The sequence below is a fragment of the Salvelinus namaycush genome, chromosome 30, assembly GCF_016432855.1.
Source record: "Salvelinus namaycush isolate Seneca chromosome 30, SaNama_1.0, whole genome shotgun sequence".
In the NCBI taxonomy this organism is placed as follows: domain Eukaryota; kingdom Metazoa; phylum Chordata; class Actinopteri; order Salmoniformes; family Salmonidae; genus Salvelinus; species Salvelinus namaycush.
Window position 1 is genome coordinate 3,787,426 of NC_052336.1, and position 27,448 is coordinate 3,814,873.

Genomic DNA, 27,448 nt, shown 5'->3' on the forward strand with positions numbered 1-27,448 from the left:
CTTCTGCCAGACACAGTTCTACCTGCACTATAGACCCCACCCATCACCTCTTCTACCTGACACAGTTCTACCTGCACTATAGACCCCACCTATCACCTCTTCTGCCAGACACAGTTCTACCTATCACCTCTTCTACCTGACACAGTTCTACCTGCACTATAGACCCCACCCATCACCTCTTCTACCAGACACAGTTCTACCTGCACTATAGACCCCACCCATCACCTCTTCTACCTGACACAGTTCTACCTATCACCTCTTCTACCTGACACAGTTCTACCCATCACCTCTTCTACCTGACACAGTTCTACCTATCACCTCTTCTACCTGACACAGTTCTACCTATCACCTCTTCTACCTGACACAGTTCTACCTGCACTATAGACCCCACCTATCACCTCTTCTACCTGACACAGTTCTACCTGCACTATAGACCCCACCTATCACCTCTTCTACCTGACACAGTTCTACCTGCACTATAGACCCCACCTATCACCTCTTCTACCAGACACAGTTCTACCTGCACTATAGACCCCACCTATCACCTCTTCTACCTGACACAGTTCTACCTGCACTATAGACCCCACCCATCACCTATTCTACCTGACACAGTTCTACCTGCACTATAGACCCCACCCATCACCTCTTCTACCTGACACAGTTCTACCTGCACTATAGACCCCACCCTCACCTCTTCTACCTGACACAGTTCTACCTGCACTATAGACCCCACCTATCACCTCTTCTACCTGACACAGTTCTACCTGCACTATAGACCGCACCTATCACCTCTTCTACCTGACACAGTTCTACCTGCACTATAGACCCCACCTATCACCTCTTCTACCAGACACAGTTCTACCTGCACTATAGACCCCACCCATCACCTCTTCTACCAGACACAGTTCTACCTGCACTATAGACCCCACCCATCACCTCTTCTACCTGACACAGTTCTACCTGCACTATAGACCCCACCTATCACCTCTACTACCTGACACAGTTCTACCTGCACTATAGACCCCACCCATCACCTCTTCTACCAGACACAGTTCTACCTGCACTATAGACCCCACCCATCACCTCTTCTACCTGACACAGTTCTACCTGCACTATAGACCCCACCCATCACTCCTCTACCTGACAAGTTCTACTGCACTATATACCCACCTATCACCTCTTCTACCTGACACAGTTCTTACCTGCACTATAGACCCCACCATCACCTCTTCTACCTGACACAGTTCTACCTGCACTATGGACCCCACCTATCACCTCTTCTAACTGACACGTTCTACCTGCACTATAGACCCCACCTATCACCTCTTCTACCTGACACAGTTCTACCTGCACTATAGACCCCACCCATCACCTCTCTACCGACACAGTTCTACCTGCACTATAGACCCCACCATCACCTCTTCTACCTGACACAGTTCTACCTGCACTATAGACCCCACCCATCACCTCTTCTACCTGACACAGTTCTACCTGCACTATAGACCCCACCTATCACCTCTTCTACCTGACACAGTTCTACCTGCACTATAGACCCCACCCATCACCTATTCTACCTGGCACAGTTCTACCTCTCACATCTTCTACCTGACACAGTTCTACCTGCACTATAGACCCCACCTACACCTATTCTACCAGACTCAGTTCTACCTGCACTATAGACCCCACCCATCACCTCTTCTACCTGACACAGTTCTACCCATCACCTTTTCTACCTGACACAGTTCTAACTGTACTATAGACCCCACCCATCACCTCTTCTACCTGACACAGTTCTACCTGCACTATAGACCCCACCTATCACCTCTTCTACCTGACACAGTTCTACCTGCACTATAGACCCCACCTACCACCTCTTCTACCTGACACAGTTCTACCTGCACTATAGACCCCACCTATCACCTCTTCTACCTGACACAGTTCTACCTGCACTATAGACCCTACCTACCACCTCTTCTACCAGACACAGTTCTACCTGCACTATAGACCCCACCTACCACCTCTTCTACCTGACACAGTTCTACCTGCACTATAGACCCCACCTACCACCTCTTCTACCAGACACAGTTCTACCTGCACTATAGACCCCACCCATCACCTCTTCTACCTGACACAGTTCTACCTGCACTATAGACCCCACCTATCACCTCTTCTACCTGACACAGTCTACTGCACTATAGACCCCACCTATCACCTCTTCTACCTGACACAGTTCTACCTATCACCTCTTCTACCTGACACAGTTCTACCCATCACCTCTACTACCTGACACAGTTCTACCTGCACTATAGACCCCACCCATCACCTCTTCTACCTGACACAGTTCTACCTGCACTATAGACCCCACCCATCACCTCTTCTACCTGACACAGTTCTACCTGCACTATAGACCCCACCCATCACCTCTTCTACCAGACACAGTTCTACCTGCACTATAGACCCCACCTATCACCTCTTCTACCTGACACAGTTCTACCTGCACTATAGACCCACCTATCACCTCTTCTACCTGACACAGTTCTACCTGCACTATAGACCCCACCCTCACCTCTCTACCAGACACAGTTCTACCTATCACCTCTCTACCAGACACAGTTTACCTGCACTATAGACCCCACCCATCACCTCTTCTACAGACACAGTTCTACCTGCACTATAGACCCCACCCATCACCTTTCTACCTGACACAGTTCTACCTGCACTATAGACCCCACCCATCACCTCTTCTACCTGACACAGTTCTACCTGCACTATAGACCCCACCCATCACCTCTTCTACCTGACACAGTTCTACCTGCACTATAGACCCCACCCATCACCTCTTCTACCAGACACAGTTCTACCTGCACTATAGACCCCACCCATCACCTCTTCTACCTGACACAGTTCTACCTGCACTATAGACCCCACCATCACCTCTTCTACCTGACACAGTTCTACCTGCACTATAGACCCCACCCATCACCTCTTCTACCTGACACAGTTCTACCTGCACTATAGACCCCACCTATCACCTCTTCTACCTGACACAGTTCTACCTGCACTATAGACCCCACCTATCACCTCTTCTACCTGACACAGTTCTACCTGCACTATAGACCCCACCCATCACCTCTTCTACCTGACACAGTTCTACCTGCACTATAGACCCCACCCATCACCTCTTCTACCTGACACAGTTCTACCCATCACCTCTTCTACCTGACACAGTTCTACCTGCACTATAGACCCCACCCATCACCTCTTCTACCTGACACAGTTCTACCTGCACTATAGACCCCACCCATCACCTCTTCTACCTGACACAGTTCTACCTGCACTATAGACCCCACCCATCACCTCTTCTACCAGACACAGTTCTACCTGCACTATAGACCCCACCTATCACCTCTTCTACCTGACACAGTTCTACCTGCACTATAGACCCCACCTATCACCTCTTCTACCTGACACAGTTCTACCTGCACTATAGACCCCACCCATCACCTCTTCTACCAGACACAGTTCTACCTATCACCTCTTCTACCTGACACAGTTCTACCTGCACTATAGACCCCACCCATCACCTCTTCTACCAGACACAGTTCTACCTGCACTATAGACCCCACCCATCACCTCTTCTACCTGACACAGTTCTACCTGCACTATAGACCCCACCCATCACCTCTTCTACCTGACACAGTTCTAACTGCACTATAGACCCCACCCATCACCTCTTCTACCTGACACAGTTCTACCTGCACTATAGACCCCACCCATCACCTCTTCTACCAGACACAGTTCTACCTGCACTATAGACCCCACCCATCACCTCTTCTACCTGACACAGTTCTACCTGCACTATAGACCCCACCCATCACCTCTTCTACCTGACACAGTTCTACCTGCACTATAGACCCCACCCATCACCTCTTCTACCTGACACAGTTCTACCTGCACTATAGACCCCACCTATCACCTCTTCTACCTGACACAGTTCTACCTGCACTATAGACCCCACCTATCACCTCTTCTACCTGACACAGTTCTACCTGCACTATAGACCCCACCCATCACCTCTTCTACCTGACACAGTTCTACCTGCACTATAGACCCCACCCATCACCTTCTTCTACCTGACACAGTTCTACCTGCACTATAGACCCCACCCATCACCTCTTCTACCTGACACAGTTCTACCTGCACTATAGACCCCACCCATCACCTCTTCTACCTGACACAGTTCTACCTGCACTATAGACCCCACCCATCACCTCTTCTACCTGACACAGTTCTACCTGCACTATAGACCCCACCTATCACCTCTTCTACCTGACACAGTTCTACCCATCACCTCTTCCACCAGACACCGTTCTACCTGCATACCTCCCTGTTCTCCTGGCCAGGGATGACTCTACCTCCCTGTTCTCCTGGCCAGGGATGACTCTACCTCCCTGTTCTCCTGGCCAGGGATGAATCTACCTCCCTGTTCTCCAGCCCTGCCTCCTCCTACCTCCCTGTTCTCCTCCTCTGCCTCCTCTGCCTCCTCCTACCTCCCTGTTCTCCTGGCCAGGGATGACCAGCCCTGCCTCCTCCTACCTCCCTGTTCTCCTCCTCTGCCTCCTCTGCCTCCTCCTACCTTCCTGTTCTCCTGGCCAGGGATGACCAGCCCTGCCTCCTCCTTCCTCCCTGTTCTCCTCCTCTGCCTCCTCTGCCTCCTCCTACCTCCCTGTTCTCCTAACCAGGGATGACCAGCCCTGCCTCCTCCTTCCTCCCTGTTCTCCTCCTCTGCCTCCTCTGCCTCCTCCTACCTCCCTGTTCTCCTCCTCTGCCTCCTCTGCCTCCTCCTACCTCCCTGTTCTCCTCCTCTGCCTCCTCTGCCTCCTCCTACCTCCCTGTTCTCCTGCTCTGCCTCCTCTGCCTCCTCCTTCCTCCCTGTTCTCCTCCTCTGCCTCCTCTGCCTCCTCCTACCTCCCTGTTCTCCTGCTCTGCCTCCTCTGCCTCCTCCTTCCTCCCTGTTCTCCTGCTCTGCCTCCTCCTACCTCCCTGTTCTCCAGTCCCTGCCTCCTCCTACCTCCCTGTTCTCCTGCTCTGCCTCCTCCTACCTCCCTGTTCTCCAGCCCTGCCTCCTCCTACCTCCCTGTTCTCCAGCCCTGCCTCCTCCTACCTCCCTGTTCTCCAGTCCCTGCCTCCTCCTACCTCCCTGTTCTCACAGTCCTGCCTCCTCCTACCTCCATGTTCTCCAGTCCCGCCTCCTCCTCCTCCCTGTTCCAGCCTGCCTCCTCCTACCTCCCTGTTCTCCAGCCCTGCCTCCTCCTACCTCCCTGTTCTCCAGTCCCTGCTCCTCCTACCTCCCTGTTCTCCAGCCCTGCCTCTCCTACCTCCCTGTTCTCCAGCCCTGCCTCCTCCTACCTCCCTGTTTCTCCAGCCCTGCCTCCTCTTACCTCCCTGTTCTCCAGCCCTGCCTCCTCCTACCTCCCTGTTCTCCAGCCCTGCCTCCTCCTACCTCCCTGTTCTCCTGCTCTGCCTCCTCCTACCTCCCTGTTCTCCAGCCCTGCCTCCTCCTACCTCCCTGTTCTCCTGCTCTGCCTCCTCCTACCTCCCTGTTCTCCAGCCCTGCCTCCTCCTACCTCCCTGTTCTCCAGTCCCTGCCTCCTCCTACCTCCCTGTTCTCCAGTCCCTGCCTCCTCCTACCTCCCTGTTCTCCAGTCCCTGCCTCCTCCTACCTCCCTGTTCTCCAGCCCTGCCTCCTCCTACCTCCCTGTTCTCCAGCCCTGCCTCCTCCTACCTCCCTGTTCTCCAGCCCTGCCTCCTCCTACCTCCCGGTTCTCCAGCCCTGCCTCCTCCTACCTCCCTGTTCTCCAGCCCTGCCTCCTCCTACCTCCCTGTTCTCCAGCCCTGCCTCCTCTGCCTCCTCCTACCTCCCTGTTCTCCAGCCCTGCCTCCTCTGCCTCCTCCTACCTCCCTGTTCTCCAGCCCTGCCTCCTCTGCCTCCTCCTACCTCCCTGTTCTCCAGCCCTGCCTCCTCCTACCTCCCTGTTCTCCAGCCCTGCCTCCTCCTACCTCCCTGTTCTCCAGCCCTGCCTCCTCCTACCTCCCTATTCTCCAGTCCCTACCTCCCTGTACCTCCCTGTTCTCCAGCCCCTGCCTCCTCCAATCAGATGGAGTGTTAAGTGTCTGTTTCTCCTCCCATAATGTGTTCTTTGTCTCAGGGAGACAGCCAGGAGTAGTTGAGACCCACAGAGGAATGTGTTGTGCATCGTAGTAGATCTATCTCTAGTTGATGATTTCTGCTGCTATCAGGTGAGTCTGCGTTGTTGACGACAGCTGTGTCAGAGGAGAGGAATTTATGTCTGAGGGTTTCAAGTTTAGTCAGTGGGTCTGGAAATGGTGTGTTATTATGAGAGGCGGTAGAACAGTAGAACAGAACAGTAGAGGACAGTAGAACAGTAGAACAGTAGAACAGAAGAGGACAGTAGGACAGTAGAACAGAACAGAAGAGAACAGTAGGACATTAGAACAGAACAGTAGAACAGAAGAGGACAGTAGGACATTAGAACAGAACAGTAGAACAGAAGAGGACAGTAGGACATTAGAACAGAACAGTAGAACAGAAGAGGACAGTAGGACATTAGAACAGAACAGTAGAACAGAAGAGGACAGTAGAACAGTAGAACAGAACAGAAGAGGACAGTAGAACAGTAGAACAGAACAGAAGAGGACAGTAGGACAGTAGAACAGTAGAACAAAACAGAAGAGGACAGTAGGACAGTAGAACAGAACAGAAGAGGACAGTAGAACAGTAGAACAGTAGAACAGTAGAACAGAACAGAAGAGGACAGTAGAACAGTAGAACAGAACAGTAGAGAACAGAACAGTAGAGGACAGTAGAACAGAACAGAAGAGGACAGTAGAACAGTAGAACAGAACAGTAGAACAGAACAGAAGAGGACAGTAGAACAGAACAGAAGAGGACAGTAGAACAGTAGAACAGAACAGTAGAGAACAGAACAGAAGAGGACAGTAGAACAGAACAGAAGAGAACAGTAGGACATTAGAACAGAACAGTAGAGAACAGAACAGAAGAGGACAGTAGGACAGTAGAACAGTAGAACAGTAGAGAACAGAACAGAAGAAGACAGTAGGACAGTAGAACAGTAGAACAGTAGAGAACAGAAGAGGACATTAGGACAGTAGAACAGAACAGGACAGGTGTGTGTTTGTTGCACTGACAGGGAATAGGGTGTCATGTAGTGAATTAGATAGGGAATAGGGTGTCATGTAGTGAATTAGATAGGGAATAGGGTGTCATGTAGTGAATTAGATAGGGAATAGGGTGTCATGTCGTGAATTAGATAGGGAATAGGGTGTCATGTAGTGCACTATATAGGGAATAGGGTGTCATTTGGGACAGAGCCCTGTGGTCTGTCTGTCTGTCCGTCCATCCTTTTGTATCTGTCTGTCTGTCTGTCTGTCTGTCTGTCTGTCTGTCTGTCTGTCTGTCTGTCTGTCTGCCTGCCTGTGTCTGTCTGTCTGTCTGTCTGTCTGTCTGTCTGTCTGTCTGTCTGTCTGTCTGTCTGTCCTTACGTATATGCCTGTCTGTCTGTCATTACGTATATGCCTGTCTGTCTGTCTGTCTGTCTGTCTGTCTGTCTGTCTGTCTGTCTGTCTGTCTGTCTGTCTGTCTGTCTGTCTGTCTGTGTCTGTCTGTGTTTGTATCTGTCTGTCTGTGTTTGTCTCTGTCTGTCTGTCATTATGTATCTGTCTGTCTGTCTCTGTCTGTTTGTGTCTTTCTGTCCGTCCGTCCGTCTGTCCTTATGTATCTTTCTGTCTGTGTCTTCATGTCTATCTCTGTCTGTCCTTATGTATCTGTCTGTCTGTCTGTCTGTCTGTCTGTCTGTCTGTCTGTCTGTCTGTCTGTCTGTGTCTGTCTGTCTGTGTCTGTCTGTCTGTCTGTCCTTACGTATATGCCTGTCTGTCTGTCATTACGTATATGCCTGTCTGTCTGTCTGTCTGTCTGTCTGTCTGTCTGTCTGTCTGTCTGTCTGTCTGTCTGTCTGTCTGTCTGTCTGTCTGTCTGTGTCTGTCTGTGTTTGTATCTGTCTGTCTGTGTTTGTCTCTGTCTGTCTGTCATTATGTATCTGTCTGTCTGTCTCTGTCTGTTTGTGTCTTTCTGTCCGTCCGTCCGTCTGTCCTTATGTATCTTTCTGTCTGTGTCTTCATGTCTATCTCTGTCTGTCCTTATGTATCTGTCTGTCTGTCTGTCTGTCTGTCTGTCTGTCTGTCTGTCTGTCTGTCTGTCTGTCTGTCTGTGTCTGTCTGTCTGTCTGTCTGTCTGTCTGTCTGTCTGTCCTTACGTATATGCCTGTCTGTCTGTCATTACGTATATGCCTGTCTGTCTGTCTGTCTGTCTGCCTGTTCTCATGTCTGCCTGTCTGTCCGTCCGTCCGTCAGTGTCTTTCTTCCTGTCTGTCTGTCTGTCTGTCTGTCTGTCTGTCTGTCTGTCTGTCTGTCTGTCTGTCTGTCTGTCTGTCTGTCCTCCTGTCTGTCTGTCTGTCCTCCTGTCTGTCTGTCTGTCCTCCTGTCTGTCAGTCAATCATAGAGGATGTAACAGATCAAGCATTAACAGAACCAGGTCATATAGAGTTATAAACCAATGACAGTAGTACAAAGTGTTCACTCTGTTTCACCCCAGTAGACATTAACCCTCGTAGCTGTCAGGCTGACCATCAGGAGACATTAACCCTCGTAGCTGTCAGGCTGACCATCAGGAGACATTAACCCTCGTAGCTGTCAGGCTGACCATCAGGAGAGTTGTTACAGTGTGTGTGTTGTGTGTAGACATTAACCCTCGTAGCTGTCAGGCTGACCATCAGGAGAGTTGTTACAGTGTGTGTGTGTTGTGTGTAGACATTAACCCTCGTAGCTGTCAGGCTGACCATCAGGAGAGTTGTTACAGTGTGTGTGTTGTGTGTAGACATTAACCCTCGTAGCTGTCAGGCTGACCATCAGGAGAGTTGTTACAGTGTGTGTGTTGTGTGTAGACATTAACCCTCGTAGCTGTCAGGCTGACCATCAGCAGAGTTGTTACAGTGTGTGTGTTGTGTGTAGACATTAACCCTCGTAGCTGTCAGGCTGACCATCAGGAGAGTTGTTACAGTGTGTGTGTTGTGTGTAGACATTAACCCTCGTAGCTGTCAGGCTGACCATCAGGAGAGTTGTTACAGTGTGTGTGTTGTGTGTAGACATTAACCCTCGTAGCTGTCAGGCTGACCATCAGGAGACATTAACCCTCGTAGCTGTCAGGCTGACCATCAGGAGAGTTGTTACAGTGTGTGTGTTGTGTGTAGACATTAACCCTCGTAGCTGTCAGGCTGACCATCAGGAGAGTTGTTACAGTGTGTGTGTTGTGTGTAGACATTAACCCTCGTAGCTGTCAGGCTGACCATCAGGAGAGTTGTTACAGTGTGTGTGTTGTGTGTAGACATTAACCCTCGTAGCTGTCAGGCTGACCATCAGGAGAGTTGTTACAGTGTGTGTGTTGTGTGTAGACATTAACCCTCGTAGCTGTCAGGCTGACCATCAGGAGAGTTGTTACAGTGTGTCTGCTTCACCCCAGTAGACATTAACCCTCGTAGCTGTCAGGCTGACCATCAGGAGAGTTGTTACAGTGTGTCTGCTTCACCCCAGTAGACATTAACCCTCGTAGCTGTCAGGCTGACCATCAGGAGAGTTGTTACAGTGTGTGTGTGTTGTGTGTAGACATTAACCCTCGTAGCTGTCAGGCTGACCATCAGGAGACATTAACCCTCGTAGCTGTCAGGCTGACCATCAGGAGACATTAACCCTCGTAGCTGTCAGGCTGACCATCAGGAGAGTTGTTACAGTGTGTGTGTTGTGTGTAGACATTAACCCTCGTAGCTGTCAGGCTGACCATCAGGAGAGTTGTTACAGTGTGTGTGTTGTGTGTAGACATTAACCCTCGTAGCTGTCAGGCTGACCATCAGGAGAGTTGTTACAGTGTGTGTGTTGTGTGTAGACATTAACCCTCGTAGCTGTCAGGCTGACCATCAGGAGAGTTGTTACAGTGTGTGTGTTGTGTGTAGACATTAACCCTCGTAGCTGTCAGGCTGACCATCAGCAGAGTTGTTACAGTGTGTGTGTTGTGTGTAGACATTAACCCTCGTAGCTGTCAGGCTGACCATCAGGAGAGTTGTTACAGTGTGTGTGTGTTGTGTGTAGACATTAACCCTCGTAGCTGTCAGGCTGGCCATCAGGAGAGTTGTTACAGTGTGTGTGTTGTGTGTAGACATTAACCCTCGTAGCTGTCAGGCTGACCATCAGGAGAGTTGTTACAGTGTGTGTGTTGTGTGTAGACATTAACCCTCGTAGCTGTCAGGCTGACCATCAGGAGAGTTGTTACAGTGTGTGTGTTGTGTGTAGACATTAACCCTCGTAGCTGTCAGGCTGACCATCAGGAGAGTTGTTACAGTGTGTGTGTTGTGTGTAGACATTAACCCTCGTAGCTGTCAGGCTGACCATCAGGAGAGTTGTTACAGTGTGTGTGTTGTGTGTAGACATTAACCCTCGTAGCTGTCAGGCTGACCATCAGGAGAGTTGTTACAGTGTGTGTGTTGTGTGTAGACATTAACCCTCGTAGCTGTCAGGCTGACCATCAGGAGAGTTGTTACAGTGTGTGTGTTGTGTGTAGACATTAACCCTCGTAGCTGTCAGGCTGACCATCAGGAGAGTTGTTACAGTGTGTCTGCTTCACCCCAGTAGACATTAACCCTCGTAGCTGTCAGGCTGACCATCAGGAGAGTTGTTACAGTGTGTCTGCTTCACCCCAGTAGACATTAACCCTCGTAGCTGTCAGGCTGACCATCAGGAGAGTTGTTACAGTGTGTGTGTGTTGTGTGTAGACATTAACCCTCGTAGCTGTCAGGCTGACCATCAGGAGACATTAACCCTCGTAGCTGTCAGGCTGACCATCAGGAGACATTAACCCTCGTAGCTGTCAGGCTGACCATCAGGAGAGTTGTTACAGTGTGTGTGTTGTGTGTAGACATTAACCCTCGTAGCTGTCAGGCTGACCATCAGGAGAGTTGTTACAGTGTGTGTGTTGTGTGTAGACATTAACCCTCGTAGCTGTCAGGCTGACCATCAGGAGAGTTGTTACAGTGTGTGTGTTGTGTGTAGACATTAACCCTCGTAGCTGTCAGGCTGACCATCAGGAGAGTTGTTACAGTGTGTGTGTTGTGTGTAGACATTAACCCTCGTAGCTGTCAGGCTGACCATCAGCAGAGTTGTTACAGTGTGTGTGTTGTGTGTAGACATTAACCCTCGTAGCTGTCAGGCTGACCATCAGGAGAGTTGTTACAGTGTGTGTGTTGTGTGTAGACATTAACCCTCGTAGCTGTCAGGCTGGCCATCAGGAGAGTTGTTACAGTGTGTGTGTTGTGTGTAGACATTAACCCTCGTAGCTGTCAGGCTGACCATCAGGAGAGTTGTTACAGTGTGTGTGTTGTGTGTAGACATTAACCCTCGTAGCTGTCAGGCTGACCATCAGGAGACATTAACCCTCGTAGCTGTCAGGCTGACTGACCATCAGGAGAGTTGTTACAGTGTGTGTGTTGTGTGTAGACATTAACCCTCGTAGCTGTCAGGCTGACCATCAGGAGAGTTGTTACAGTGTGTGTGTTGTGTGTAGACATTAACCCTCGTAGCTGTCAGGCTGACCATCAGGAGAGTTGTTACAGTGTGTGTGTTGTGTGTAGACATTAACCCTCGTAGCTGTCAGGCTGACCATCAGGAGAGTTGTTACAGTGTGTGTGTTGTGTGTAGACATTAACCCTCGTAGCTGTCAGGCTGACCATCAGGAGAGTTGTTACAGTGTGTGTGTTGTGTGTAGACATTAACCCTCGTAGCTGTCAGGCTGACCATCAGGAGAGTTGTTACAGTGTGTCTGCTTCACCCCAGTAGACATTAACCCTCGTAGCTGTCAGGCTGACCATCAGGAGAGTTGTTACAGTGTGCGGTGTTGTCAAGCACTTACAGCGGCTTGCAAAAGTATTCACCCCCCTTGGCATTTTAACTATTTTGTTGCCTTACAACCTGTAATTAAAATAGATTTTTGGGGGGTTTGTATCATTTGATTTACACAACATGCCGACCACTTTGAAGATGCAAAATATTTTTTCTTGCGAAACAAACAAGAAATAAGACCATAAAAAACACGGAAAACTTGAGCGTGCATAACTATTCACCCCCCAAGTCAGTACTTTGTAGAGCCACCTTTTGCAGCGATTACAGCTGCCAGTATCTTGGGGTATGTCTCTATAAGCTTGGCACATCTAGCCACTGGGATTTTCGCCCATTCTTCAAGACAAAACTGCTCCAGCTCCTTCAAGTTGGATGGGTTCCGCTGATGTACAGCAATTTTAAGTCAAACCACAGATTCTCAATTGGATTGAGGGAGGTGTTGGGTTTGCACCAGACATAGCGTTTTCCTTGATGGCCAAAAAGCTACATTTTAGTCTCATCTGACCAGAGTACCTTCTTCCATATGTTTGGGGAGTCTCCCACATATCTTTTGGCGAACACCAAACGTGTGTTCTTATTTTTGTCTTTAAGCAATGGCTTTTTTCTGGCCACTCTTCCGTAAAGCCAGGTCTGTGCCCAAACAGTTTGAGCTTCTACTTTTAAAAATCCACCTTCCCAGAAATAAGTCTCTCACTGTTGCCATTTGTTATAGACCCCCTTTGCCCCCAGCTGTGCCCTGGACACCATATGTGGATTAATTGCCCCCCATTTATCTTCAGAGTTCATACTGTTAGGTGACCTAAACTGGGATATGCTTAACACCCAAGCTGTCCTACAATCTAAGCTAGATTCCCTCAATCTCACATAAATTATCAAGTAACCTACCAGGTACAACCCTAAATCCGTAAACACGGGCACCCTCATAGATATCATCCTGACCAACCTGCCCTCTAAATACACCTCTGCTGTCTTCAACCAGGGACTCAGTGATCACGGCCTCATTGCCTGCGTCCGTAATGGGTTCGCGGTCAAACGACCACCCCTCATCACTGTCAAACGCTCCCTAAAACACTTCAGCGAGCAGGCCTTTCTAATCGACCAGGTATCCTGGAAGGATATTGACCTCATTCTATCAGCTGATGTTCTGAAAGAGTTGCAAAATCTGGACCCCTACAAATCAGCCGAGCTAGACAATCTGGACCCTCTCTTTCTAAAATTATACGCTGCAATTGTTGCAGCCCCTATTACTAGCCTGTTTAACCTCTCTTTCGTATCATCTAAGATCCCTAAAGATTGGAATGCTGCCGCGGTCATCCCCCTCTTCAAAGGGGGAGCCACTCTAGACCCAAACTGCTACAGACCTATATCCATCCTACCCTGCCTTTCTTAGGTCTTCGAAAGCCAAGTTAACAAACAGATCACCGACCATTTCGAATCCCACCGTACCTTCTCCGCTATGCAATCTGGTTTCCGAGCTGGTCATGGGTGCACCTCAGCCACGCTCAAGGTCCTAAACGATATCATAACCGCTATCAATAAAAGACAGTACTGTGCAGCCGTCTTCATCAACCAAGGCATTCGACGCTGTCAATCACTACATTCTTATCGGCAGAGTCAACAGCATCGGTTTCTCAAATGACTGCCTCGCCTGGTTCACCAACTGCTTCTCAGATAGAGTTCAGTGTGTCAAATAGGATGGCCTGTTGTCTGGACCTCTGGCAGTTTCTGTGGGGGTGCCACAGGGTTCAATTCTCAGGCCGACTCTTTTCTCTGTATATATCAATGATGTCGCTCTTGCTGCTGGTGATTCTTTGATCCACCTCTATGCAGATGACACCATTCTGTATACTTCTGGCCCTTCTTTGGACACTGTGTTAATAAACCTCCAGACGAGCTTCAATGCCATACAACACTCCTTCCGTGGCCTCCAACTACTCTTAAATGCTTGTAAAAATAAATGCATGCTCTTCAACCGATCGCTGCCCGCACCCACCTGCCCGTCTAGCATCACTACTCTGGACGGCTCTGACTTAGAATATGTGGACAACTACAAATACCTAGGTGTCTGGTTAGACTGTAAACTCTCCTTCCAGACTCACATTAAGCATCTCCAATCCAAAATGAATTATAGAATCGGCTTCCTATTTTGCAAAAAAAACTCTCCTTCACTCATGCTGCCAAACATACCCTCTTAAAACTGACCATCCTACTGATCCTTGACTTCGGCGATGTCATTTACAAAATAGCCTCCAATCCAAATTGGATGTAGTCTATCACAGTGCCATCCGTTTTGTCACTAAAGCCCCATATACTACCCACCACTGCGACCTGTATGCTCTCATTGGCTGGTCCTCACTTCATATTCGTCGCCAAACCCACTGGCTCCAGGTCATCTACAGTCGTGGCCAAAAGTTTTGAGAATGACACGAATATTAATTTTCACAAAGTCTGCTGCCTTAGTTTGTATGATGGCAATTTGCATATGCTCCAGAAGGTTATGAACAGTGATCAGATAAATTGCAATTAATTGCAAAGTCCCTCTTTGCCATGCAAATGAACTGAATCCCCACAAAAAAAAACATTTCCACTGCATTTCAGCCCTGCCACAAAAGGACCAGCTGATATCATGTCAGTGATTCTCTCATTAACACAGGTGTGAGTGTTGACGAAGACAAGGCTGGAGATCACTCTGTCGTGCTGATTGAGTTCGAGACTGGAAGCTTCAAAAGGAGAGTGGTGCTTCGAATCATTGTTCTTCCTCTGTCAACCATGGTTACATGCAAGGAAACACATGCCGTCATCATTGCACTGCACAAAAAGGGCTTCACAGGCAAGGATATTGCTGCCAGTAAGATTGCACCTAAATCAACCATTTATCAGATCATCAAGAACTTCAAGGAGAGCGGTTCAATTGTTGTGAAGAAGGCTTCAAGGCGCCCAAGAAAGTCCAGCAAGCGCCAGGACCGTCTCCTAAAGTTGATTCAGCTGCGGGATCGGGGCACCACCAGTACAGAGCTTGCTCAGGAATGGCAGCAGGCAGGTGTGAGTGCATCTGCACGCACAGTGAGGCGAAGACTTTTGGAGGATGGCCTGGTGTCAAGAAGGGCAGCAAAGAAGCCACTTCTCTCCAGGAAAAACATCAGGGACAGGCTGATATTCTGCAAAAGGTACAGGGATTGGACTGCTGAGGACTGGGGTAAAGTCATTTTCTCTGATGAATCCCCTCTCCAATTGTTTGGGGCATCCGGAAAAAAGCTTGTCCGGAGAAGACAAGGTGAGCGCTACCATCAGTCCTGTGTCATGCCAACAGTAAAGCATCCTGAGACCATTCATGTGTGGGGTTGCTTCTCAGCCAAGGGAGTGGGCTCACTCACAATTTTGCCTAAGAACACGGCCATGAATAAAGAATGGTACCAACACATCCTCCGAGAGCAACTTCTCCCAACCAGCCAGGAACAGTTTGATGAGGAACAATGCCTTTTCCAGAATGATGGAGCACCTTGCCATAAGGCAAACGTGATAACTAAGTGGCTCGGGGAACAAAACATCGATATTTTGGGTCCATGGCCAGGAAACTCCCCAGACCTTAATCCCATTGAGAACTTGTGGTCAATCCTCAAGAGGCGGGTGGACAAACAAAAACCCACAATTTCTGACAAACTCCAAGCATTGTTTATACAAGAATGGGCTGCCATCAGTCAGGATGTGGCCCAGAAGTTAATTGACAGCATGCCAGGGCAGATTGCAGAGTTCTTGAAAAAGAAGGGTCAACACTGCAAATTTTGACTCTGCATCAACTTCATGTAATTGTAGTTGACACTTATGAAATGCTTATATTTATACTTCAGTAATCCATAGTAACATCTGACAAAAATATCTAAAGACACTGAAGCAGCAAACTTTGTCGAAATTAATATTTGTGTCATTCTCAAAACGTTTTCCACAACTGTATAAATCTTTGTTTGGTAAATCCCCGTCTTATCTCAGCTCACTGGTCACGATAGCAGCACCCACCCGCAGCACGCGCTCCAGCAGGTATATTTCACTGGTCATCCCCAAAGCCAACACCTCCTTTGGCTGCCTTTCCTTCCAGTTCTCTGCTGCCAAGGACTGGAACAAATTGCAAAAATCACTGAAACTCGAGTCTTATATCTCCCTCACTAACTTTATGCATCAGCTGTCAGAGCAGCTTACCAATCATTGCACCTGTACACAGCCCATCTGTAAATAGCCCACCCAACTACCTCATCCCCATATTATTATTTAGTTTTGCTCCTTTGCACACCAGTACCTCTACTTGCACACTCATCTTCTGCACATCAATCACTCCAGTGTTTGATTGCTATATTGTAATTATTTCGCCACTATGGCCTATTTATTGCCTTACCTCCCTAATCTTACTACATGTGCACACTGTACATAGATTTTTCTATTGTGTTATTGACTGTACGTTTGTTTATGTGTAACTCTGTGTTGTTTATGTCGCACTGCTTTGCTTTATCTTGGCCAGGTCCCAGTTGTAAATGAGAACTTGTTCTCAGCTGGCCTACCTGGTTAAATAAAGGTGAAATTAAAAATGTAAAAGCCCAGCTCTGTGGAGTGTACGGCTTAGAGTGGTCCTATGGACAGATACTCCAATCTCCGCTGTGGAGCTTTGCAGCTCCTTTCAGGGTTATCTTTGTTCCCTTTGTTGCCTCTCTGATTAATGCCCTCCTTGCCTGGTCCGTGAGTTTTGTGGGCGGCCCTCTCTTGGCAGGTTTGTTGTGGTGCCATATTCTTTCCATTTTTTAATAATGGATTTAATGGTGCTCTGTGGGATGTTCAAAGTTTCTGATATTTTTTTATAACCCAACCCTGATCTGTACTTCTCCACAACTTTGTCCCTGACCTGTTGGGAGAGCTCCTTGGTCTTCATGGTGCCGCTTGCTTGGTGGTGCCGCTTGCTTAGTGGTGTTGCAGACTTTGGGGCCTTTCAGAACAGGTGTATATATACTGAGATCATGTGACACTTATATAAAGTCCACCTGTGTGCAATCTAACCAATTATGTGACTTGTGAAGGTAATTGGTTGCACCAGATCTTATTTAGGGGCTTCATAGCAAAGGGGGTGAATACATATGCACGCACCACTTTTCCATTTTAATTTTTTTTATTTTCCGTATTTTTGTATTTTTTTGAAAACAAGTAATTTTTTTCCATTTAATTTCACCAATTTCGACTATTTTGTGTTTGTCCATTACATGAAATCCAAATAAAACTAAATGTAAATTACAGGTTGTCATGCAACTAAATAGGAAAAACGCCAAGAGGGAAAAATACTTTTGCAAGGCAATGCAAGTAAAAATACTTGAAAGTACTACTTAAGTCGATTTGTTGGGTATCTGTACTTTACTATTTAGATTTTTGACAACTTTTACTCTACTTAACTATTTTTATTTTAGAATATTTTTAATTTTACTTCACTACATTCCTAAAGAAAATGATGTACTTTTTACTCCATACATTTTCCCTGACACCCAAAAGTAGTCGTTATGTTTTGAATGTACAGTTTAGCAGGACACGCGCGCGTGTGTGTGCGTGTGCGTGTGCGTGTGCGTGTGTGTGTGTGTGTGTGTGTGTGTGTGTGTGTAACCATTTCCAATGTGTGCATCTTTGTTTCATCTTCCAGAGAGTTATCTGAAGACATTCCTGGGTTCCTGCATCAAACACAACTACAAACATTTCTACACAGGAGGTGGGTATCATTTCTACACAGGAGGTGGGTATCATTCCTACACAGGAGGTGGGTATCATTCCTACACAGGAGGTGGGTATCATTCTTACACAGGAGGTGGGTAGGTTTTACTGCCAGGAATTCAGGCTGAGGTGGCTCGACATTGTGGAGAGTGCCCCGAGTGCCAGTTAACAGCTCCCCGACCAGCTGTTAGAAGCCTGTTAGTGCCCCTCCCCGTAATCTAAATGCCATTTGAGAGGATAGGGAAGGATATAATGGGCCCGCTACCCAAATCCGCAATAGGGCACCAATACATTCTGGTCATCCTAAATTATGCCACTCGCTACCCGGAACACATTCCCCTGCGGACGATGGCTTCCAAAAATATCGGCAACGAATTAGTGCTCCTGTTCACCAGGGTAGGGATTCTAAAGGAGAACATTACTGACCAGGGGACCCGCTTTATGTCCCGCCTTATGGCGGACCTTTGTAAGATGTGGCAGGTGAAACAGTTGAAGACATCGGTTTACCATCCTCAGACGGACGGGCTGGTTGTGAGATTCAACCGCAACCTGAAGTCAATGCTGCCTGAGGTAAGTCAATGCTCAGGAAGGTAATCGATAAGGATGGAATAAACTCGGATTGCATGTTGCCGTATCTGACGTATGGACTACCACCTCGCGGCCCCATTCTGTTTGCTATTAGAGATGTTCCCCAAGCCTCGCTGGGGTTTTCACCCTTTGAGCTGGTATATGGGAGGCACTCCCGGGGAATCTTAGACATCGCCCGAGAAACCTGGGAGCACCAATCCACCTCTTATACTACTGTTATAGAGCACATCACGGCAATGCAAGACATGATAGCCACAGTCACGCCCATCGTCAGTGAGCACATGAGGCAAGCACAAGAGCACCACCGGCACACTTATAACCAGCAGGCTACCCTGAGGGAATTTCAACCGGGAGATAAGCTGTTAGTGCTGGTCCCCACGGTAGAGTGTAAACTACTAGCCACATGGAAAGGACCGTATGAAGTGCTGGAGAGAATATAAGAATAGAAGTTAATTATCGGATCCGACAGCCAGGTCGTCGGCCCCCGGAACACATCTATCACATTAACCAGTTAAAAACATGGCGAGAGAGAGAAACACATTGTCACGTACCCCATACCCCCTCAGGAGGCAGCCGACGTGCATGTTTCACCTACTCTGTCCCCAGAACAAGTACAGGAAGTAAAAACCCAGGTTCATAAAAACAAAGATGTGTTTTCAGGGATACCAGGCCCGAACTGAGGTTACGGCTCATGATATTGTTTCCCTACCAGGGAGAAAATTAAGCATGAGGCCGTATCGGGTACCCGAGGCTCGACGAGCCGCGATTAGAGCAGAGAAAAATGCTGACAGATGTAGTGGTTGAAGAGTCACGTAGGGAATGGTAGTGATGGTCTCCAAGCCTGATGGGTTTTGGGGGTTTTGAAAGGATTTTCAGAAGGTAAATTAAATCTCCAAGTGTGATGCCTACCCCATGCCCCGAGTAGATGAACTGCTGGAGAAAACTGGTAACGCTCGGTACATTACGACCCTGGACCAGGCCAAAGGTTACTGGCAAATTCCTTTGACCCCTCAGAGCCAAAGAAAAGACAGCCTTTGCAACCCCTGACGGTTTGTTTCAATACACCGTCATGCCATTCGTCTTACGCAGGGACCCACCTTTCAACGGCTAATGGACCAAGTCCTAAAACCGCACCGAGTTTACGCTGTAGCGTATTCAGATGACGTGGGAATCTACAGCCCAGATTGGGAATCTCACTTACCCCAGATACAGGCAGCGCTAGACGCCCTTAGAAAGGCAGAGCTCACGGCGAACCCTGCCAAGTGTTACGTGGGGTTAGAGGAAACCGAGTATCTGGGATACACCGTGGGAAGAGAGTTAATCAAATCCCAACGTAAGAAGGTGGAGGCAATTAGAGGATGGCCGAAACCAGTAAATAAGAAGCAGGTTTGAGCCTTCCTAGGGCTGACCGGTTACTACCGGAAGTTCATCCCAAGTTATGCCACAGTGGCCGCCCCCACTCACCGACATGACTAGAGCCAGAGGGCCAAACATGGTCAAATGGGATGAAAGGGACACCAAAGCATTTATAACGTTACAGGAGGCTCTCTGCTGTAATCCAGTGCTGGTGATACCAGACTTTGAGAGAGAGAGAGTTGTTCAGACGGATGCCTCAGAGGTCGGCTTGGGAGCCGTGCTCTCCCAAGAAGTAGAGGGGGTGGAACGCCCCATCCTGTTTTTAAGCAGGAAACTGGAACCACGGGACGCCAACTACTCAGTCGTTGAGATGCGCTGGAAGTAAAGTGGGCTCTAGAAAGCGTGAAATACTACCTGCTGGGGCGCCACTTCACCCTCATCAATGACCAAGCCCCACTCACCTGGATGCATAGAGCAAAAGAGAAGAACGCTTGGGTGAAGCAGTGTTTTTTTGAGTCTCCAAACGTTTCACTTTGACGAAATGGGAAATGTGGATGGGTTATCCCGCATGCATGCCTATTTTGCTGCGGTAGCCCGACCTAGGGGGTCGGATCTAGGGGGGGGATGTGTGGCAAAGAAGGGGGTCGAGTGATAAATGGCAGATATGTGAGAGGGCAGAACTAATAAACGGGCTCTGCCCTCTCACTAAAATGGCCACCCTGACCAGAACTACAGATCACAAAATGACCGACCGCCAAAAACTCCAATTCCCAGAAGCAAGGGGAACACTCGGAAGATGGGGCTGACCCACAGATAAGGGGTCAAGACAAACCAAGAAGAGAGAGAGGAAGGGGCTGGGGGAGCTGTGAACCATTGAGAAAGAGACAATATATATTGGCTGGATTTACCGTGTACGACCTGGACTGTTTGGATTTACCTGTTGGTGTTTGGACCTGGTGAACCCGATTCGTGTACCGGACCCTGTTATCCTTGATGACGCCTGCGGCCTGGACAGACCAGGACAGAGAAACCAACATACAGGTACTGTCCTGTTTGAAAGAACTCTCAGTCTGGGGTGATTTTGGTGACTGTCTCCCGCTTCATTTGTCACAATATATTGAACCTTTTATTTAGCCAGGGAGTCATGCTGAGACCACGGTCTCTTTTCCAGATGAGTCCGGCCTGAACACAAACAATTACACTAAATTATCAAAACTATGTGGACACCTGCTCGTCCAACATCTCATTCCAAAATTATGGGCATTAATATGGAGTTGGTCCCCCACTTTGCTGCTACAACCTCCACTCTTCTGGGAAGGCTTTCCACTAGATGTTGGTACATTGCTGCGTGGACTTGCTTCAATTCAGCCACATGAGCATTAGTGAGGTTGGGCGATTAGGCCTGGCTCGCAGTCGGCGTTCAAATTCATTTTTACGCACTTCAGCACTGGGCGGCCCCATTCTGTGAGCTTGTGTGGACTACCACCGGGCCGGCCCCATTCTGTGAGCTTGTGTGATCTACCACTGGGCGGCCCCATTCTGTGAGCTTGTGTGGACTACCACTGGGCGGCCCCATTCTGTGAGCTTGTGTGATCTACCACTGGGCGGCTCCATTCTGTGAGCTTGTGTGGACTACCACCACGCGGCCCAATTCTGTGAGCTTGTGTGGACTACCACAGGGCAGCCCCATTCTGTGAGCTTGTGTGGACTACAACTGGGCGCCCCCATTCTGTGAGCTTGTGTGGACTACCACCGGGCAGCCCCATTCTGTGAGCTTTTGTGGACTACCACTGGGCGGCCCCATTCTGTGAGCTTGTGTGGACTACCACTGGGCGGCCCCATTCTGTGAGGTTGTGTGGACTACCACCGTGCGGCCCCATTCTGTGAGCTTGTGTGGACTACCACTGGGCGGCCCCATTCTGTGAGCTTGTGTGGACTACCACCGCGCGGCCCCATTCTGTGAGCTTGTGTGGACTACCACTGGGCGGCCCCATTCTGTGAGCTTGTGTGGACTACCACCGCGCGGCCCCATTCTGTGAGCTTGTGTGGACTACCACCGTGCGGTCCCATTCTGTGAGCTTGTGTGGCCTACCACTGGGCGGCCCCATTCTGTGAGCTTGTGTGGACTACCACCGCGCGGCCCCATTCTGTGAGCTTGTGTGGACTACCACTGTGCGGCCCCATTCTGTGAGCCTGTGTGGACTACCACCGGGCGGCCCCATTCTGTGAGCTTGTGTGGACTACCACCGGGCGGCCCCATTCTGTGAGCTTGTGTGGACTACCACCGGGCGGCCCTCTAACAGTTGACCGGGGGCAGCTCTAACAGTTGACCGGGGGCAGCTCTAGCAGTTGACCGGGGGCAGCTCTAGCAGTTGACCGGGGGCAGCTCTAGCAGTTGACCGGGGCAGCTCTAGCAGTTGACCGGGGGCAGCTCTAGCAGTTGACCGGGGGCAGCTCTAGCAGTTGACCGGGGGCAGCTCTAGCAGTTGACCGGGGGCAGCTCTAGCAGTTGACCGGGGGCAGCTCTAGCAGTTGACCGGGGGCAGCTCTAGCAGTTGACCGGGGGCAGCTCTAGCAGTTGACCGGGGCAGCTCTAGCAGGGCAGAAATTTTGATAAACAACAGGTACATAACAGTTTGATAGACTACTGAAGGACAGGTCACATAACAGGTACATAACAGTTTGATAGACTACTGAAGGACAGGTCACATAACAGGTACATAACAGTTTGATAGACTACTGAAGGACAGGTCACATAACAGGTACATAACAGTTTGATAGACTACTGAAGGACAGGCCACATAACAGGTACATAACAGTTTGATAGGCTACTGAAGGACAGGCCACATAACAGGTACATAACAGTTTGATAGACTACTGAAGGACAGGCCACATAACAGGTACATAACAGTTTGATAGACTACTGAAGGACAGGCCACATAACAGGTACATAACAGTTTGATAGACTACTGAAGGACAGGCCACATAACAGGTACATAACAGTTTGATAGACTACTGAAGGACAGGCCACATAACAGGTACATAACAGTTTGATAGGCTACTGAAGGACAGGCCACATAACAGGTACATAACAGTTTGATAGGCTACTGAAGGACAGGTCACATAACAGGTACATAACAGTTTGATAGACTACTGAAGGACAGGTCACATAACAGGTACATAACAGTTTGATAGACTACTGAAGGACAGGTCACATAACAGGTACATAACAGTTTGATAGGCTACTGAAGGACAGGTCACATAACAAGTACATAACAGTTTGATAGGCTACTGAAGGACAGGTCACATAACAGGTACATAACAGTTTGATAGACTACTGAAGGACAGGCCACATAACAGGTACATAACAGTTTGATAGACTACTGAAGGACAGGCCACATCAGTCACAACAGATAACAGGTACATACCAGTTTGATAGACTACTGAAGGACAGGCCACATAACAGGTACATAACAGTTTGATAGACTACTGAAGGACAGGCCACATAACAGGTACATAACAGTTTGATAGACTACTGAAGGACAGGCCACATAACAGGTACATAACAGTTTGATAGACTACTGAAGGACAGGCCACATAACAGGTACATAACAGTTTGATAGACTACTGAAGGACAGGCCACATAACAGGTACATAACAGTTTGATAGACTACTGAAGGACAGGTCACATAACAGGTACATAATAGTTTGATAGACTACTGAAGGACAGGTCACATCTGTTCAGTCACAACAGATAACAGGTATTTTAGGAATAAAACCATACGAGTCAAAGGGATTTCGTAACGTTGGAATTGTTTTTTTCTGAACGATGCTTCATTTGCATCAGTTTGGCCTCCCGTTGACAGATGCACTGGTATCTGAAACGTGTGATCCAGGAACAACCTTTTATCTGTAAATCTTTACATCCCATTTGATTTCAGTGATATCACTAATCTGCTGAGAGACAGACGAGAGGACGAGAGGACGAGTGACTCATTGACGCCCACTCAGTACTGTGTTTACTGTGGCAAGAGTCATAAATAGCACCCTATTCCCTACGTAGTTCACTACTGTTGACCCTGGTTCCATAGGGCCCTGGTCAAAAGTAGTGCACTGTGTAGTGAATAGGGTTCCATTTAGTACGGAAGCTGTGTTTACTGCCCCTGGCGCCAGCCCGCCTGTTGCTAACGCACAGCCACATAGTCAATATACTAAAACACTGAAACAGGATGAATCCGTGTGTACCAACACTGTTCAGACTCATTATCACGGTCACTTGGCTTCCTATTCTATATATAGTTCACTACTTTAGACCAGGGCCTATAGGGAATAGGGTGTCTGTTAGGATACAGACCCTCAGTCTTTAGACCAGGGCCTATAGGGTGTCTGTTAGGATACAGACCCTCAGTCTTTAGACCAGGGCCTATAGGGAATAGGGTGCTTGTTGGGATACAGACCCCAAGTCTTTAGACCAGGGCCTATAGGGTGTCTGTTAGGATACAGACCCTCAGTCTTTAGACCAGGGCCTATAGGGAATAGGGTGCTTGTTGGGATACAGACCCTCAGTCTTTAGACCAGGGCCTATAGGGAATAGGGTGTCTGTTAGGATACAGACCCTCAGTCTTTAGACCAGGGCCTATAGGGTGTCTGTTAGGATACAGACCCTCAGTCTTTAGACCAGGGCCTATAGGGAATAGGGTGTCTGTTAGGATACAGACCCTCAGTCTTTAGACCAGGGCCTATAGGGAATAGGGTGTCTGTTAGGATACAGACCCTCAGTCTTTAGACCAGGGCCTATAGGGTGTCTGTTAGGATACAGACCCTCAGTTTTTAGACCAGGGCCTATAGGGAATAGGGTGTCTGTTAGGATACAGACCCTCAGTCTTTAGACCAGGGCCTATAGGGTGTCTGTTAGGATACAGACCCTCAGTCTTTAGACCAGGGCCTATAGGGTGTCTGTTAGGATACAGACCCTCAGTCTTTAGACCAGGGCCTATAGGGTGTCTGTTAGGATACAGACCCTCAGTCTTTAGACCAGGGCCTATAGGGTGTCTGTTAGGATACAGACCCTCAGTCTTTAGACCAGGGCCTATAGGGAATAGGGTGTCTGTTAGGATACAGACCCTCAGTCTTTAGACCAGGGCCTATAGGGTGTCTGTTAGGATACAGACCCTCAGTCTTTAGACCAGGGCCTATAGGGAATAGGGTGTCTGTTAGGATACAGACCCTCAGTCTTTAGACCAGGGCCTATAGGGAATAGGGTGTCTGTTAGGATACAGACCCTCAGTCTTTAGACCAGGGCCTATAGGGTGTCTGTTAGGATACAGACCCTCAGTCTTTAGACCAGGGCCTATAGGGAATAGGGTGTCTGTTAGGATACAGACCCTCAGTCTTTAGACCAGGGCCTATAGGGTGTCTGTTAGGATACAGACCCTCAGTCTTTAGACCAGGGCCTATAGGGAATAGGGTGTCTGTTAGGATACAGACCCTCAGTCTTTAGACCAGGGCCTATAGGGTGTCTGTTAGGATACAGACCCTCAGTCTTTAGACCAGGGCCTATAGGGAATGGGGTGCTTGTTGGGATACAGACCCTCAGTTTTGGCTACAGTTACCAGGACAGACAGTAGGGTGACATCAGACAGTCAGATAGAGAGACAGACAGATAGTAAGGTGACATCCTGATCCTCTCAACCAGCTTCATGAGGTAGTCACCTGGAATCCATTTCAATTAACAGGTGTGCCTTGTTAAAATGTTAATTTGTGTAATTTTTTCCTTCTTAATGCGTTTGAGCCAATCAGTTGTGTTGTGACAAGGTAGGGGTGGTATACAGAAGATAGCCCTGTTTGGTAATAGACCAAATCCTTATTATGGCAAGAACAGCTCAAATTAGCAAAGAGAAACAACAGTCCAACATTACTGTAAGACATGAAGGTCAGTCAATACGGAACATTTCAAGAACTTTGAAAGTTTCTTTAAGTGCAGTCGCAAAAACCATCAAACGCTATGATGACACTGGCTCTCATGAGGACCGCCACAGGAAAGGAAGACCCAGAGTTACCTCTGCTGCAGAGGATAAGTTCATTAGAGTTACCAGCCTCAGAAATCGCAGCCCAAATAAACGCTTCACAGAGTTCAAGTAACAGACACATCTCAACATCAACCGTTCAGAGGAGACTGTGTGAATCAGGCCTTCATGGTTGAATTGCTGCAAAGAAACCACTACTAAAGGACACCAATAAAAAGAAGACACTTGCTTGGGCCAAGAAACATGAGCAATGAACATTAGACCGGTGGAAATCTGTCCTTTGGTCTAATGAGTCCAAATTTGACATGTTTGGTTCCAACCGCCGTGTCTTTGTGAGACGCAGAGTAGGTGAACGGATGATCTCCGCATGTGTGGTTCCCACCGTGAAGCATGGAGGAGGAGGTGTGATGGTGTGGGGGTGCTTTGCTGGTGACACTGTCAGTGATTTATTTAGAATTCAAGACACACTTAACCAGCATGGCTACCACAGCATTCTGCAGCGATACGCCATCCCATCTGGTTTGCGCTTAGTGGTGTTTTTCAACAGGACAATGACCCAACACACCTCCAGGCTGTGTAAGGGCTATTTGACCAAGAAGGAGAGTGATGGAGTGCTGCATCAGATGACCTGGCCTCCACAATCACCCAACCTCAACCCATTTGAGATGGTTTGGGATGAGTTGAACCGCAGAGTGAAGGAAAAGCAGTCAACAAGTGCTCAGCATATGTGGGAACTCCTTCAAGACTGTTGGAAAAGCTTTCTAAATAAAGCTGGTTGAGAGAATGCCAAGAGTGTGCAAAGCTGTCAAGGCAAATGGTGGTTACCTTGAAAAATCTCAAATATAAAATATACTTTGACTTGTTTAACACTTTTTTGGTTACTACATGATTCCATACGTGTTATTTCATAGTTTTGGTGTCTTCACTATTATTCTACATTGTAGAAAATAGTAAAAAAATTAAAACCCTTGAATGAGTTGGTGTGTCCAAACGTTTGACTGGTACTGTACATCACACCACATAAATAAAGAGAGACCTGAGACAGCAACACAGCATGGCAGCAACACATGAAAACACAGCATGGCAGCAACACAGCATGGCAGCAACACAACATGACAACAACACAACATGGTAGCAACACAGCATGGTAGCAACACAAAACAGGGTACAAACATTGGGCACAGACAACAACACAAAGGGCAAGAAGGTAAGAGTGTCCAAGATTGAGTCTTTGAATGAAGATGAGTTGATGAGAACTGAGTCTGTCCTCTTACGTGTGTGTGTGTGTGTTTGTGTGTGAGAGCAGGGTGACATGGACGAGGGCAGTGTGAGGAAGAGGAGGGACATGTTTAATGGAGGCCCCGGCCCAACCTCCAATATGTCTGCCTCCCACTCCAAGCCTGCTGAGGAGGACGTGAAGGCTACCGTGCTACAGAAGGATGTGAGTAATGTAGAGGACAGTATGTGTGTAATGCCGGACAAAAGTCAATTTTAAAACTGTCTACCTCAGCAGGAGCAAAAATATACGTTACTAAAAAGTTCTCATAATAACTTTAGTGGTTGAAAAAGTTCCCAATTGTCATACAAAGTAAAGATACCTTTATAGAAAATGACTCAAGTAAAAGTCACCCAGTAAAATACTACTTGAATAAAAGTCTAAAAGTATTTACTTCTAAATATACTTAAGTATCAAAAGTAAATGT

General features: G+C 48.2%; 1 protein-coding gene across 1 annotated transcript in view; it reads left to right on the plus strand.

The window, feature by feature from the left end:
• Positions 1-6,194: 6,194 nt before the first annotated feature.
• LOC120024773 (b(0,+)-type amino acid transporter 1-like) overlaps positions 6,195-27,448 on the plus strand; it is a 48,889-nt gene continuing 27,635 nt past the window's right edge. The window contains exons 1-3 of the mRNA XM_038969058.1: positions 6,195-6,300; positions 17,708-17,773; positions 27,052-27,186. Of these exons, the coding sequence (XP_038824986.1) occupies positions 27,058-27,186 (129 nt within the window). The 5' untranslated portion in view covers positions 6,195-6,300; positions 17,708-17,773; positions 27,052-27,057. The remainder of the gene's footprint in view (positions 6,301-17,707; positions 17,774-27,051; positions 27,187-27,448) is intronic.